The 14,046-nt window shown below is 38.2% G+C and overlaps 1 protein-coding gene across 2 annotated transcripts in view; it reads right to left on the reverse strand.

Moving 5' to 3' along the window:
- Positions 1–804: 804 nt before the first annotated feature.
- yap1 (Yes1 associated transcriptional regulator) overlaps positions 805–14,046 on the reverse strand; it is a 33,230-nt gene continuing 19,988 nt past the window's right edge. The window contains exons 4-8 of one of the 2 annotated variants that reach the window (XM_059564862.1): positions 12,090–12,203; positions 5,388–5,560; positions 3,640–3,773; positions 1,927–2,039; positions 805–1,847 (exon numbers count right to left, since the gene is read on the reverse strand). In XM_059564862.1, the coding sequence (XP_059420845.1) occupies positions 1,609–1,847; positions 1,927–2,039; positions 3,640–3,773; positions 5,388–5,560; positions 12,090–12,203 (773 nt within the window). In that variant the 3' untranslated portion in view covers positions 805–1,608. The remainder of the gene's footprint in view (positions 1,848–1,926; positions 2,040–3,639; positions 3,774–5,387; positions 5,561–12,089; positions 12,204–14,046) is intronic. The other variant, XM_059564863.1, reaches the window with a different exon arrangement.

The raw sequence follows: 14,046 nt of genomic DNA on the forward strand, positions 1-14,046 counted from the left end.
CCATCAGAACCAGCATAAGAGGACTTGTCAAATCTTGCTTCATTAGAGATCTTCTCACCAATCAATTACACATTTTCTCATTAGCTTATATCTTACGTGTACATAAAAGTATGATGAATTCTTTTTTTTGTCATCCATTAAAAGAATCATTACTAACAACAACAACAACAATAAAAAGTCTTTGGAAGCCTCAAAGAAATCCTGACAGAAACTATAACTGATAGTTACCAGATTCAAATCCAAGCTAACAGCTAATCTAAAGCACTAACCCTCAAGACATGCTCATCTACCCATCTAAACGTATCAGAACCTTCCTTTTCCTTCCCCATATCCACCTCGGCACCAAACATCAACCCAACTGGCTCAGACTCTACTGGAGCTCATATCAGAGATGTACTGATCAAAGTTTTAGTTCTTTGCTTTTGGATGAAAAAAAAGAGATTTGCACTGAAGTATGCAATTAAGCAACAACATATCAACTGAGACACTAAAATCGTAAGATAAAAATAGATATCGGTAATAAAACCAAACGATCCCTCCCACAGATTGATCATGATGTAGCGTCCATCTAGTTAGCGTTCTTTGTGAATCAGTTACTGTAAGGCAGCTCTTAGAATAGTTGTTCTGTATACATGAAAGCAAAAACAGTTCCGATTTGTTCTTTGATCACACATGAATGCCATAACCCTAAAGAAACAAAATCAGGTTTAAATAAAACTAACACATAAAGAGGCTAGGGTTCTTTAAAGAGAGAGAGAGAAAAATAATCAAACCCTAATTCCCAACATAATATTTTTTTGTCTGTTTATAAAACCTTTGAAAGAAATATACTTTGATTAATGAAGCAGGTAAGTAAAAGCAAACGTCAAATTTGATCTATGATCTCTAGTGTGAAAACGACAGGATCGTGTTTCATTTTTTTTGTCTGAAGGCACTTGATTCTACAGTTTCTAGTGTGATATGCTGGCACAGCCAAGCAGCAGTATTTAATTAACCAAAGCCTTACGATTTAGACCTTTCAATCACAATCCTATCAGAAAACACGTACAGACGACCTCCTCATCACTTTTTGGTTTCTCAGGCTCATTACTGGGAGTAAAAAAAAATAGGCGAGCTGAGATCAAGGATGTTCTGAGATGGGATCTGCAGCCACAGGAAGTTGCAGAAGGTTGATTTAGAGGTTCGTCTGTCTTTATTTCTCTCTCTTGGGGAACCCAGAGAGGAGTTTTCATGAGGGGAGAAACGACACTTCGTGCACACAACTTCACATTCGCATACTTGCACGCTGATGGGCTGTCAGTACAGCCGTGAAAGAGATTCGGGTACTTGTGAATACTTGTCTGTTCATGGGCCAGCCTTGAGGATGCAGACATGAAAAAAAAAAGAAGCACAAAAGGTCCAAAGGTTAAAATACCTCAGCTTTTAAAACCCATTCGGCCAAACGTAGTGAATAGAAGATAAGGAAAACGAAACAAAACAAAAAAAAACTGTCAAGTAGGTAATGTCTTTTCTTTTCTCAACTCAGAGCATCTACACATCCTTCACAGACTGGATTAGAAAGCAGTTCAGCATGTTGGACGAGAAGGCGTAGTGCTGGATCCAGGTGCTCTAAAGCCAGGTTAGAAAGTTCTCCTTGTCGATCTTGGTAGCCGCCAGTACAGTCTCCATGTCGTTGAGGATGTCAGAGCTCAGGGCTTCCTGCAGGCTGGGCATCAGTTCCTCGCCCTCCACCGCCATGCTCTCTCCCTCCAGGGTGCCCAGGTCCACATCTGTGCCCGGGATCGCGTCTAGGTAGTCGGGGAAGCGGCTGGGCTGTGTTGCCATGGAGCTGGGGACGAGGGTATCACCTGAGAGCGAGACAGTTTGTTTACAAATGTGCTGTTATCAATGTGTGGTTACATTTGGAGTATTTGGGTTGTGGCGTACCTGTCTCCATCTCGTCCACACTGTTGAGGAAGTCGTCTGGAGTGCGGGGGACGCTGTAGCTGCTCATGCTCAGGCCACTGTCTGTGCTCTCGTCTCTGGAGTGATATGTCCCACTGCACAGAAAAACATCAGGCCACAACTGCTTAGTCAAATCTAAAGCGTGTAGCTATGTAACAAATTCAAAAGTTTGGGATCAGCAAGATTTTTTTTTTAAAGAAATTAATGCTTTTATTAAGCAAGGGCGCATTCAATTGTTTAAAAGAGGCATTGATAAGATCATTTTAAATGTTACAAAAAATATTTTTATTTAAAAAAAACTTCATATCCATCAAAGAATCTTGGGGGAAAAAAAGATTTGCTTGAAAATATTAAGTATCACAACTGTTTTCAAAACCGATAATAATCAGAAATGTTTTTTGAGCATCAAATCAGCATATTAGAATGATTTCTGAAGGATCATGTGACACTGAAAACTGAAGTAATGCCTGCTGAAAATTTACACTAAAAAAATACTTTTTAAAGACTTTTTCATTATTTTTTACATTTATATACTGATTTTTGATCAAATAAATGACACTTTGGTGAGTATATATATATATAAATTCTCCACCCCAAACATTTGAACAGTTTTATACTGTGAATATACCTTTTCATGTTTTTCATATTTGACAAACATACAACTAAATGAATAATATTAGAAAAAAAAGATATAATAATATACTGTGGCATTAGGTGAACACACACTTGATTATTTATTTTTGACCACAATCCAAACTCAAAAAAAGCTAAGAATATAATGGTGCAAAGCACTGAAATCCAGCAACGATGACCAGGAAAAAGTTAGCAAAAAGAGCATAACATCTTGTGGGCCACGAGTTACTATCTTGAGGCCACGAGATTTTTTTTGACAAAGTGGGACCAGAGGGGCTACGTAAATTTCCATTTGTGTTACTCCAAAGTAAAAAAAAAAAAGAATCTTGAGTAAAATAAAAATTCATCTGCTAATTTTGCAGTCATAGGCCTGCTATGAACTGCCTTTGAGAGTCATTGTAAAAGGTGTTGTTTTGCTGGTGGTCTGAGAAAAGCTCTCTATAAATAGTTCAGTATATAGTGCTCAACTAAAGAGGACAGAGGACATGCTACAGTGAAGGAAAATACAGCAAGTTTCTTCTAATTAAGAGAATGAAATGTGGCTTCAGTGCATGAGAGTTGCTGGATGAATGAGCTCTTTGTGAGCGTAGCAGAGGTGGGAGGGGGGGGGGCCTTGTCTAAGACCCAGACCACATGTTCTCACGGGTCGCTTTGCTATTCACATCAATCCCTTATCTGCCCTCATGTAGGAGGAGAGATATATATGTGCTTGACCGCCAATGGAGGGCGCAATTTTCTGCAAGCAATTCTCAGCTTAATCCTGACTTGCTTTCAACAGCTTCTTCAGCAGGGGTCACCAATGAGTGTTATAAAACACACACACACACACACACACACACACACACACACACACACACACACACAAACACACACACACACACACACACACACACACACACACACACACACACACACACACACAATGCAGCCAAACATCCTTTGTGGGAAGGTCTATTGTCCTTCTGTGTCTTTTAACTGAAAACTACTACCATGTGCAAATGCAAAAGTGAGTTTTTCTTGTAATACTGCAGTCCTGCACTTTTGCAGTTTGATGGGTCTTACCTGTTCAAGAACGGGTCAGAGCTGTTGGTGGTCATGTTACGGGCATCTTGTCCCATCCCGGGTGAGGACACAGGGTTTTGAGTGCCTCCATCTTGCTCCATGCTGTTCGGCAGCTGGTTTCTCAGGGCGAGCTCCTGAAGGAATATGTGTCAAAGTGTGAAATTCAGAAAGTGAGCAGACTGGGTTCCAGGAACGGAAACTTAACGCATGACGAAATTAATGGTTTTCTTTGGAATTACTCCAAGTAGAGAGATACGAGCGGGTACATTTTTTTCTACTGAAGACAAAAGGACGGAACAAACTATTCTGGTTTTATTTTCAAACTATGTACACGTATATGAAAACAGTGAGTGACTTGACCTGCGAGATTTACTCATTTTCCTGTATCACCCTCTTGAGTAAAACGAAAGCCTTTCCCATCCAAGTCATGAGTTACAAATCTGGTTATCATTTGTCAATGGATTGTGCAAGATTGTGTGTCAACATCCTTGATTATTTTACTGCCTCAGCTCAAACTGCTGGTTTGCACAGACTCACGCAAAAGTGTGGGTTTATTGCACATCATTTAGGGTATGGCAGAAGGGTCAGATCTTAGTTTTTTTTTATATTACAGACTTCCTATGAATAATAGAAACTTAAATATGGTCACAACTTTTGCTGACTAAAGGACAACTCAACAGGCCATCACCACAGAAAAGTCTCCTCAAGTCAACATTGACTTTCCTAAAGCACTTTAGTCATCTTGATGCAAATGAATCATTTAATCACATAATTTAAAAGAAAGAAATGCCCTTCTGTTTTGACTGACATCTTTAAATGTAGTTTTTATTCACTGTATTTTATTTTTAGTAGTTATTACAGTTCATTTTGATCTGTTTATTTGAGTTGAGTTTTACATTAATTTAGTGTTTTTATATTAGTTTTAATATTTTTGAGCTGCCAGAGTTAGGCGTGTTAACTGGAATCATTTAAATAATGATATGAAATATCAATGCAGGTGGCTTATAAAATTGTAAACGATCACAAAGCATTCTGACAAAGAATTTTTTTTAGTTAATGTTAGAATCCTTCAAATGTTTTTTTTTTTCATTTAGTTCTTAGCCAAATTTTGTGCCAAGCCTTGCACTACATTTTATGTTGATGAATATGTTTTTAGTAGGAAATATGTAATAATATTAAAATAGGCTGTGAATGCAATTTTATGATGACTTTAATTTTAAAAAACATGAGTGATTCATTACAGGATTTCCAGCCACCACATCAATGCCTTAAAGTGTATTTGAAGGCCTATCTTTATTGGTCTTTTAAGTGAGCTAGAGCCGGTAAGATCATCCCTGAAGATCTCGGTTTATTTAGTTTTCCAGCAGGGGGGTCTGCAGCACTGAGTCAACACAGTGTTTACATTCCAAAGCAGGGGCAGCTGAGCAAAACCTCCTCCACCTCCCCATCTGCCCCCTCATCTTGCAGCTCACAAAAACATACACAACAAATATCTCCACTTCAGATTTACCCAATCTACACAATATGTAATGGGAAACAAAGTTTGACAAGTTGCTTTCTATGTTTGTCAGATGCATGACTGAGCTGCAAGGTGGACCAGACCTTGTGCCAATGATCTTTCAGAACAACCTGTACAGTTAGACGACACGGTATTACAAACAAAAATAAACAACACAAACAAGATCTGGGCCATTTCTGCAGAAGAAGACTGTGTGAGGACAGAATGTTCTGACAGGTGTGTGTCTGACCTGGGGTCTCTGGCGAAGGAGCTCTTGTTTGATCCTCAGTCTCTCTTTCTCCATCTGGATCTGCTGCAGTCTGATCTGGTTGTTTCCAGCCAGCACTCCGCTCTGCGGGCTGGAGGGCAACTGGGAGCCTTGCTTCACTGGAGCACTCTGGGAAATTCGCTGTGGGTTCATAGCTGAGGACACAATATTAATTACATTTGGATGTTTCATTCGTTCTGATGATAAAATGTAAACATTAATTAATCATTTTATATAGATTACATTTTAAAACAAATATTCTCACACCAGAAATTATAGTCCCACACATTTAAATAAAATATAATATCTGTCATGGCATTATGGTGTTACTATATTGTGTATATAAGCACTACTAGAATGCAGTGTTTAGAAGCATACAGAATTGTATATATCATTTGTATGTGTATGCATGAATAACTACATATTTCGATTTACATCTACATATTTACAATTTCCAAAACTGTGAATGTGTGTGTGTATACATATATAGAGAGAGATTTGAATTTATATATTGCATCTATAGATTTAGTACACACACACACACACACACACACACACACACACACACACACACACTTATTTGTATATATAGATTTAGACTCTATATATTCTGATATACATTCATGTTGTCAGACCTATAACAACATACATACATACATACATAACATACATACATACATATACATATATATATATATATATATATATATATATATATATATATATATATATATATATATACATACAGTAAAGACCAAAAGTTTGGAAACATTACTATTTTTAATGTTTTTGAAAGAAGTTTCTTCTGCTCATCAAGCCTGCATTTATTTGATCAAAAATACAGAAAAAATGTAATATTGTGATATATTATTACAATTTTAAATAATTGTTTTTAAATGTAATATACCTTAAATTATCATTTATTTCTGTGATGAAAGCTGAATTTTTAGGATCATTATCACATGATCCTTTAGAAATCATTCTAATATGAGGATTCATTATCAAAGTTGGAAACAGTTCTGCTGCTTAATATTTTTTCAGAACATGTGATACTTTTTTAGGATACTTTGATGAATAAAAAGTAAAAAAAAAAGAAGCTATGTTTTTAAAATATAAATATTTTGTAATAACAATATACACTACTGGTCAGTAATCTGGGGTCAGTAATTTTTCTTTCTTTCTTTTTTTTTTATAAAATCAATACTTTTATTCAGCAAGGATGTGTTAAATTGATAAAAAGTGATAGCAAAGAAAATATATTATTAGAATATATATTATTATAAATATTGTTTTTATTTTGAATAAATGCAGTTCTTTTTAACCGTTTATTCATCAAATATATTAGACAGCAGAACTGTTTCCAACACTCATAATAAATCAGAATATTAGAATGGTTTCTAAATGATCATGTGATAGACTGGATGTTACATGTGACACTGAAGGCTGGAGTAATGATGCTGAAAATTCAGCTTTGCATCACAGGAATAATTCTTTTTTTTTTTTTTAAGTATATTCAAATAGAAAACTATTATTTTAAGTTGTAATAATATTTCACAATATTACTGTTTTTTCTGTATTTTTGATCAAATAAATGCAGGCTTGATGAGCAGAAGAAACTTCTTTCAAAAACATTAAAAATAGTAATGTTTCCAAACTTTTGGTCTTTACTATATATATATAAATATATATATATATAGAATTTTCAATATTCCGATTTTCTTATTCAGCTAGTCATACACATTCTATACTTAAACACAACACTATATTATTTCAATCATTTTGTGTTAATTGAAATGAATAGAAAAATCATTTTCAATGTATTTTTCAAAAATGAAATAAATACCTTAAATTCAATCTTCAGTCAAAAATAACCATTCATAAAATCCGTAACTAAAGCGAGTAGTAGCATTTGCAACGTATAAGATACAGGGTATAAAAAGGCCTTTCAATGCAAGTGAATGGAGCAATGCGTATTACCAGAGACGCAAACACAGAAACAAATGTTTTGGACCATGGGAGGTGGGGTGTTACAGTAATTGGACCAATGAAAATTGCTGTTTACTTATGCACTGGGGCCACCAGTGACAACAAAGCTGTGATGGAGCCGGCGTTGTCATGCGCGAGGGAGCCCCGTCTTCCCCGCTTATCCTCATCTCTATTCAATCAGAGTGTGTTTACACTACCTCAGGCCTGAATGAGTCTCCACTCTCCTCTCACCATGGGAATCAGATCAGAGATTCACCACGCCTCAAACACACTACAACCACCATCCCCCACACTGCCCGAGGCGTGGAAGAGTGTGTGGGAATGTATATGAGAGCTATTGGGGGTGTGTGCGTGTCTGCGAGCTTGTTTCTCTTTAGAGACTCTTATCTTGCATAGATAGGGGTCTACTGAAGCCGAATGACGGCTCTGGTGGTGGAGCAATGGCTGATCTCAGAGCAAGAGTGAGCAGTTACAGGCTGATTTGTTGCATCTGGGAATGTGAACTCAACAAAAAAACTCTTGATTCTCAGATCTGGATTTCCCTGACTTGTCTGTACTTGACTGCTGTGGAGTTTCTGTGGGCATCTCACTTGGGAAACTCCTTACCACAGCACGGAGATGACAAGAACACACAAACAAGTCTTATCCATGTGGCCGAATGACTCAGTGTTGCATAAGTGCAGCAGAACTACAGGTTCGTGCCATGGACATGTTCTCCTATGAGCCTATAAGAGGAGGAGGAAACGTGCCAGAAGGACAAAAAATAAAAGAAAAAAAGAGAGCTTGATAGAGATAAAAGCTTGGATTGACGTAGTTTGCCCGTCTTCTCCACTCTAGTTCTGGAACACGACCATCCAGTAATAACAGTCTTTATCAGGACATCTCACAAAGGCGCCAGCCAATAGCAGCTCCACGTCCTTCGCAGGTGAGACCGAAGTGGTGTTGGGAAACGTCAGGAAACGTAGCACCAGGACCTTTGAAGCCTTTGTAAATATTTGCTGGCTGTCGATTTAACAGGTTTATTGTATAAAAGTAGTGCTCAAGTTGCGTTTCCAGTTAAGAGATAAGCGCACAAAGCAGAGGAGACAGGGAAAGAGAGTCAATCTGTGTCCAGAAGAAAAGGCTCTCTATATCCTATCAAACAAAAACCTCAGCAGGCCACAAAAAGAAACTCAGCTGTGACTAGCATGTGGTAGTAAACCAGTTGAAAGCGAGATGGAAGCCGTATCAGTTAACAATTTGAAACAGCAGGTGGTATATGTATACATTAAGACTTGGAGACTTTCACAGTTATTATTAGTGATTACTGCAGTGAGAAATGCAAATGTGTTTCCGTTATCCACACTAAGCTACTCAGGTAATACAAATAATCTAGCAAATAATGGCCAGTCAAACTGTCATTAAAGTGCTTTATAGACACAGAGTTCTTCCAATACGCAAACCTGATTTAACCACAAATATCTGATCATTTATCCAATTATTTCACTAGATTACACTTGAAATCTCCTTTCTCTCACCAAAAAGAATACTTTGATCACACTAAAAGGAACATTTGAACAAAATCTGTGTTCACGCCATGTCGGAATTAAATCCTTTTTATAAAAACCATTCACTCCCCTTTAGAACTCCTAATTTAACTCTAAATTTTCTGAGAGGTCCAACTTGCACCACCTGCTCACGGCAATGTCATGCAGAAACACTTAATGTCAGCGATTACAGCAGTTCTGGTAAATAAATCTTATAACTGACTATTGTTACTTCCTTAATAATGCAAGAATAATCTAAAAATAAATGAAAGACAATAGTTTTTTGCATTCAGCACAGAGTCAACTATCAAATGTCACGCAAAAACTAATGTTTATTAATAATGCATTTGCATAACGACTGTTTTTGATTTTGTGATTTTGATTACTCAAATTACACATTGATTTTGCTGTTAATAGTGTTTACACAGTAGCACACAGCTCTGATCGTACTGTCATTGTGGAATGGTATGAATTCAACAAAAGGTGTACATGAAAAATCTGATGAAAAAAAAAAAAAATCCAGATATGAATGAATGTTAATGCCATATGTAAGGAGCGGCCTATTTGGACTTGGGCTAGTAAGCAACCACCCAAAACATGCTAGCACCCGACTAGCAGCACATGAACACCCCAGCAACACAACCTTAGCAGTGGGAACTGTAAGGGGAAGCACCACTAACATTTAATTAAACAAACTCTGCGAATGCACTGATAAACTCGGTCACCTTTGAATGTAAACCACTGATGTCACATTCATCACCCTGTTTCCCAATAAGGCGAGCGCCTTGGGAGTCGTGAAGTGTTTATGCTATCGCTCATGAGTCTGTGTGTCAGCTCAAAGCTCTGGAAAAGATGAGGGCTTCACAAGAGCATGACATCACTCTGCACTTGCCAACAAGGTGCCAACTCCTGCACTGTAGTACCACGATAATCCAAGCAGCCTGCAGCACATGGCAGATAACTGAGGGTTCCAGTTGGCCTTTGTACTCAAAAACTACACCACAACAAAAAAAGATGGGAGTTTGTGGAGTCTAAGGGCCAGATGAAGTGCGAAATACATCATAAAGTCTCAGACCAGGCCTTATGCCCTGTTTGCCACAAAGAGGCACAAGTATATCCTGTGGACTTTCTTCCTTTTTCTCCTATTCCTCCATTTCTTTTCCCTCTTCCCTTCCCCCTCTGTGGCCCTGCCTCCGCCTGCCCCCTTCCTCTTTCTCTGTCTCTCTCTCACATTGGGTCTCTTTGACTGAAAAGGTCTGGAACAGATTAAGAGCAGAGCTGCAGCATCGAGAGGCCTGGCACCGACTCAAGTCCGTCTAGATGTGCAGCTGAGAACAGTTCTGCCTGCGCTGGGCCTCACGCAGGGTGGGACAGAAAGAGAGAATGGCCAGACTTCAGTTCTCTGTTAAAGGAGTACAGTCCTATTCTGTTTCCTGCTCAAATTACCTATGTGTCTCCAATAGGTGAGCGGAGACCCAGATGGGACAACATGTCAGGTTAGCAACACATTTAATCATTTGTTTGGGTTTCGACGGGTGCAAGGAGTATTTAAAGTTCTTTTAACTTATAGAAGTGATTCTGAAGTTAGTGAGAAAAAGTTCCTTCAGATGTCTGCGGTTCATTGACCTCAGTGACAGGAACTGAGGGATAAAAACACAAACACAAAGGTCATAATAAAATGCCGGCATAAGCAAAAACCACATGGGAACGCCCCAACAGTCTCAATCTGCCGGCAAGGAATGAGTTAACTGTGTCTACCCCTTTTGCAGTTCTCCCCCTCACATTACGTCTGTAATTCAGGGGCCCACCAGCCTTGTCGGCTGAACACTTATAAATCTTCAAAGGGCTTCACCCACCAGAGCAGACCCCCACCACTACCCTTTTTGTCTTTCGTTCTTTCTCTCTCCCTATCCCTCCTGCCTGACCCAGCCATTGATAGACTGTTTACCACTTGCGTGTTAGGTGTATGGAGACCTGTTTTGTAGCTGAATGTTTGTAAAAAATGAGGCAAAACATGCCTGTTCATACATGAAGGAGATAGTGTCCCTAGGGAAAACTCCTTTGGGATGAAGGGAAAGCACCTCAAGCGTGAGTAACTCAAAGTGACACAAGAAGAAGCCTTCATCTCTTTGTGAGCCTTATGTGCTCATAGAAAGAGATTAAAGAGAGGGACTGAAAGGGGTAGAAAAAGGACAACCATTTCAGTCTGACAACCTTTCGGTGAACCATTTATCTTGACAGCAAAAAAAACAGATTATACGTTTAACGTGACAATTCCACAGCTTAGGTGAGTTTCATTGTCTCTGCATATGGATTATCGATGCATATCAGAACAAGGGGTTTAGGGAACGGCATAATCAGATGCAGTTTGAGCTAGTTTGTGAGTGTGTGTGAGCACAGGGATCACATAGCAGAGTCCTGAGTGTGGAGCAGTTTTGGCTAACCTCGGTATGAGTCACAGGAAGCAGGAATACAGTCTGAATAGTGTGCCACAAAAACACATACACACTCACACATAGCGCAGAGAATAGCCATCTACACTCGATTGTAATCAGCATGATAATAAAGCAATAAGAGACAGTCACAGTTGTTTTACCACAGTGGAACCGGGACTTTGAGTGCATAACAGGCCCTTAACAATGAGACCTCTGCAATAATGGGTCTTAGGTACAGTGATGAACCGAAATTCATTTTTAACAGAAACACCAAACTTTTAAAGTCCTCATTGAGCCAAGAACCAAAAATTTAAAATAAATGTATTTCAATTTGGGGACTGAACTCGGTACTCAGTTTAGGGTATTTGTTCACAGGTGATAAACCAGTCGTATTAAAGTTCTTCAACAACGAGCCGCCTCTTGATACTTCAGCAGAAATCATTATTATTATTTTTTACATACTTCTACTCTCATGCAGACGTATTTAATTGTTGTTAGCTTATCCACACTACCAATGTTTATAATGCATCATTGAAGCGTTAACGGTTTCCATCAATGAAACTGATTTGCTGTTTCAGATGAAAATTTTAGTGTATCACTACTCGGGTGGCTTATTCATTATTATTATTTTTTTAAATGGTGGCAACAATGTTATGCTAAGAGACCAAAGTCCAATCAAAAGTAATTTATTGTGATATTATTTTTATTACTATGAACTTTTGTGACTTTAAGCTCACCGTAACGCGGGTCAAGTCGTGGGTCCAGCCAAGAGGTGGTTTTGTTCTTGTGATTGATATAGTAGATCTCTCCTTCTGAGGTAATAGCTTGCTCCCAACCATCAGGAAGAGGACCTGAGAGAGAACAGTCAGTGTACAGTAAATGATCCATTACTAACTGAAATTCAAATTTGAGTAATCTTTGGCCATAATCCATACATTTTTTTTTATCCCGCATTTTCTCGAGGTCATGAAAGGTACGAGGTTGAACAGGGGGCGTTTCTTCAATTGGGCAATAAGGCGACGCGCACCACCAAAGCACTGAAGTGTGAAAGGGATTTTTTTCTATTACATTCAACCACAGTATTACACTAACTGTAACTGTTTGTTCTGCCTCTGGATATATTGTCCAATCAGCATCAAGTCACATTATGTGGAGTACGCCAATTTTTAGGCGATTTCACTGTGGCCGAAAATCACATGAGTGTTCTCAAAGACTTCCATACAAACGTTTTTTTTTTTTTTTTCTCGAACTGCCGGCACTGCAATGCAATCTCTATCGTTGCATCCGAAATCGCATACTGTCTGAGTAGGTACTACATTTGAACTTGAATTTACTTCACCACAGTCAAAAACGTATGTTCTATATAGTATGAATATGGGTAGTATGAATGAAATTTGTACGCACTACATCCGCCATGTTGTCATATGACCGACCAGTGTCAGTTGCGTCTCTTCACTACCATTCATTAATCCTCTCCTGTGGCATCATGGGATAATAAAGTGTCCATTGAATGCACACTTCAGAATCCGGGCAGAAATAGGTCATCCGGTTACTTTGTCAACAATGCTATCAATTCGGACATACTACTCTCCTCACGTACTGTTTTTTGGCTACTACACAGTAGGGAAGTATGATATTTCGGATGCAGCAAATGAGTTCCAGGAGGATTAGCACAAATGTGCTTTCTTCATCATAAGCAAACTTAACTTATGCAACGATTGGAGGGAACAAATACCTCTATTAATTATCTTTATGCTGAAGTCAGGACTTGCCTGTATGGTGTGAATAAAGCCAACCAGTATCTTTTCAGTAAAGTTTTGATGGATGATTGTAATGGAAGGAAAGACTATTACAGTGACATGCAGGAGTTGTACATTATTTGACATGCGTGAGTCCGTTATTATTAGTGTGCAAATAAACAAACCGTGCATGTGCGCGCTCTGATTGCTTTGGTCAAATGTCTGGTAAGTGTTTTAAAATGGACACTTGCTGAAGATGTGTGTTTTTATAGGAATTTGCTGCTGTCAGTAGTGTTTATATACTGTACATATGAGCATCAGCACTCACTCTGACAGAGGATCTGTTCACTGCTCATGTTGAGCTGCCTTCAGATCGCCACATTCAACAAATTCACAATGTTTTTATTTGCTTTTTTTAATTTGTGTTTTGCTCGGTTTAATAATTCTGGATGGATCCATATGTATTTATTTACAGTCAAGTTAAGGCGACTGTTATAGTGGTCTATTGGCATCTCTTTGTGGTCCTGTTTGGTATTGCAGCTTGACTTGTAGTCGCTCTAAACAAATGTGACATTTATTTGTTCCTCAGTTTTTGCTGTTGCACTGTATACATAAATCGTGAATAATTCTTGCAGAAAATAGTTTTATGAGAATCATCCTCAAACTTAATCTGGAACTTTACTACCAGGATGTATGCTAAAATTGTTGGATGTGGCGCCCCACATACAAATTGCATACCTTATAAAATAAATAAAATACCTTTGTTGAGTACTGTTCAGTCCATTTCAACGCATTGTTTTAAATAATCGAATTTAAATTATTACACTGCCCATAATTTAGGAAAGAAATCTCCACCAATCACATTATCGTGGAAAGCAAAGTGGTTTTCAAATACTCTTCTGCTTTGATTCAAAGTTTGTAATGTTGTGATTCACCTCGTGGCTGACTTACAACT

The sequence above is a fragment of the Carassius carassius genome, chromosome 13 (genome assembly GCF_963082965.1).
Source record: "Carassius carassius chromosome 13, fCarCar2.1, whole genome shotgun sequence".
Lineage (NCBI taxonomy): Eukaryota > Metazoa > Chordata > Actinopteri > Cypriniformes > Cyprinidae > Carassius > Carassius carassius.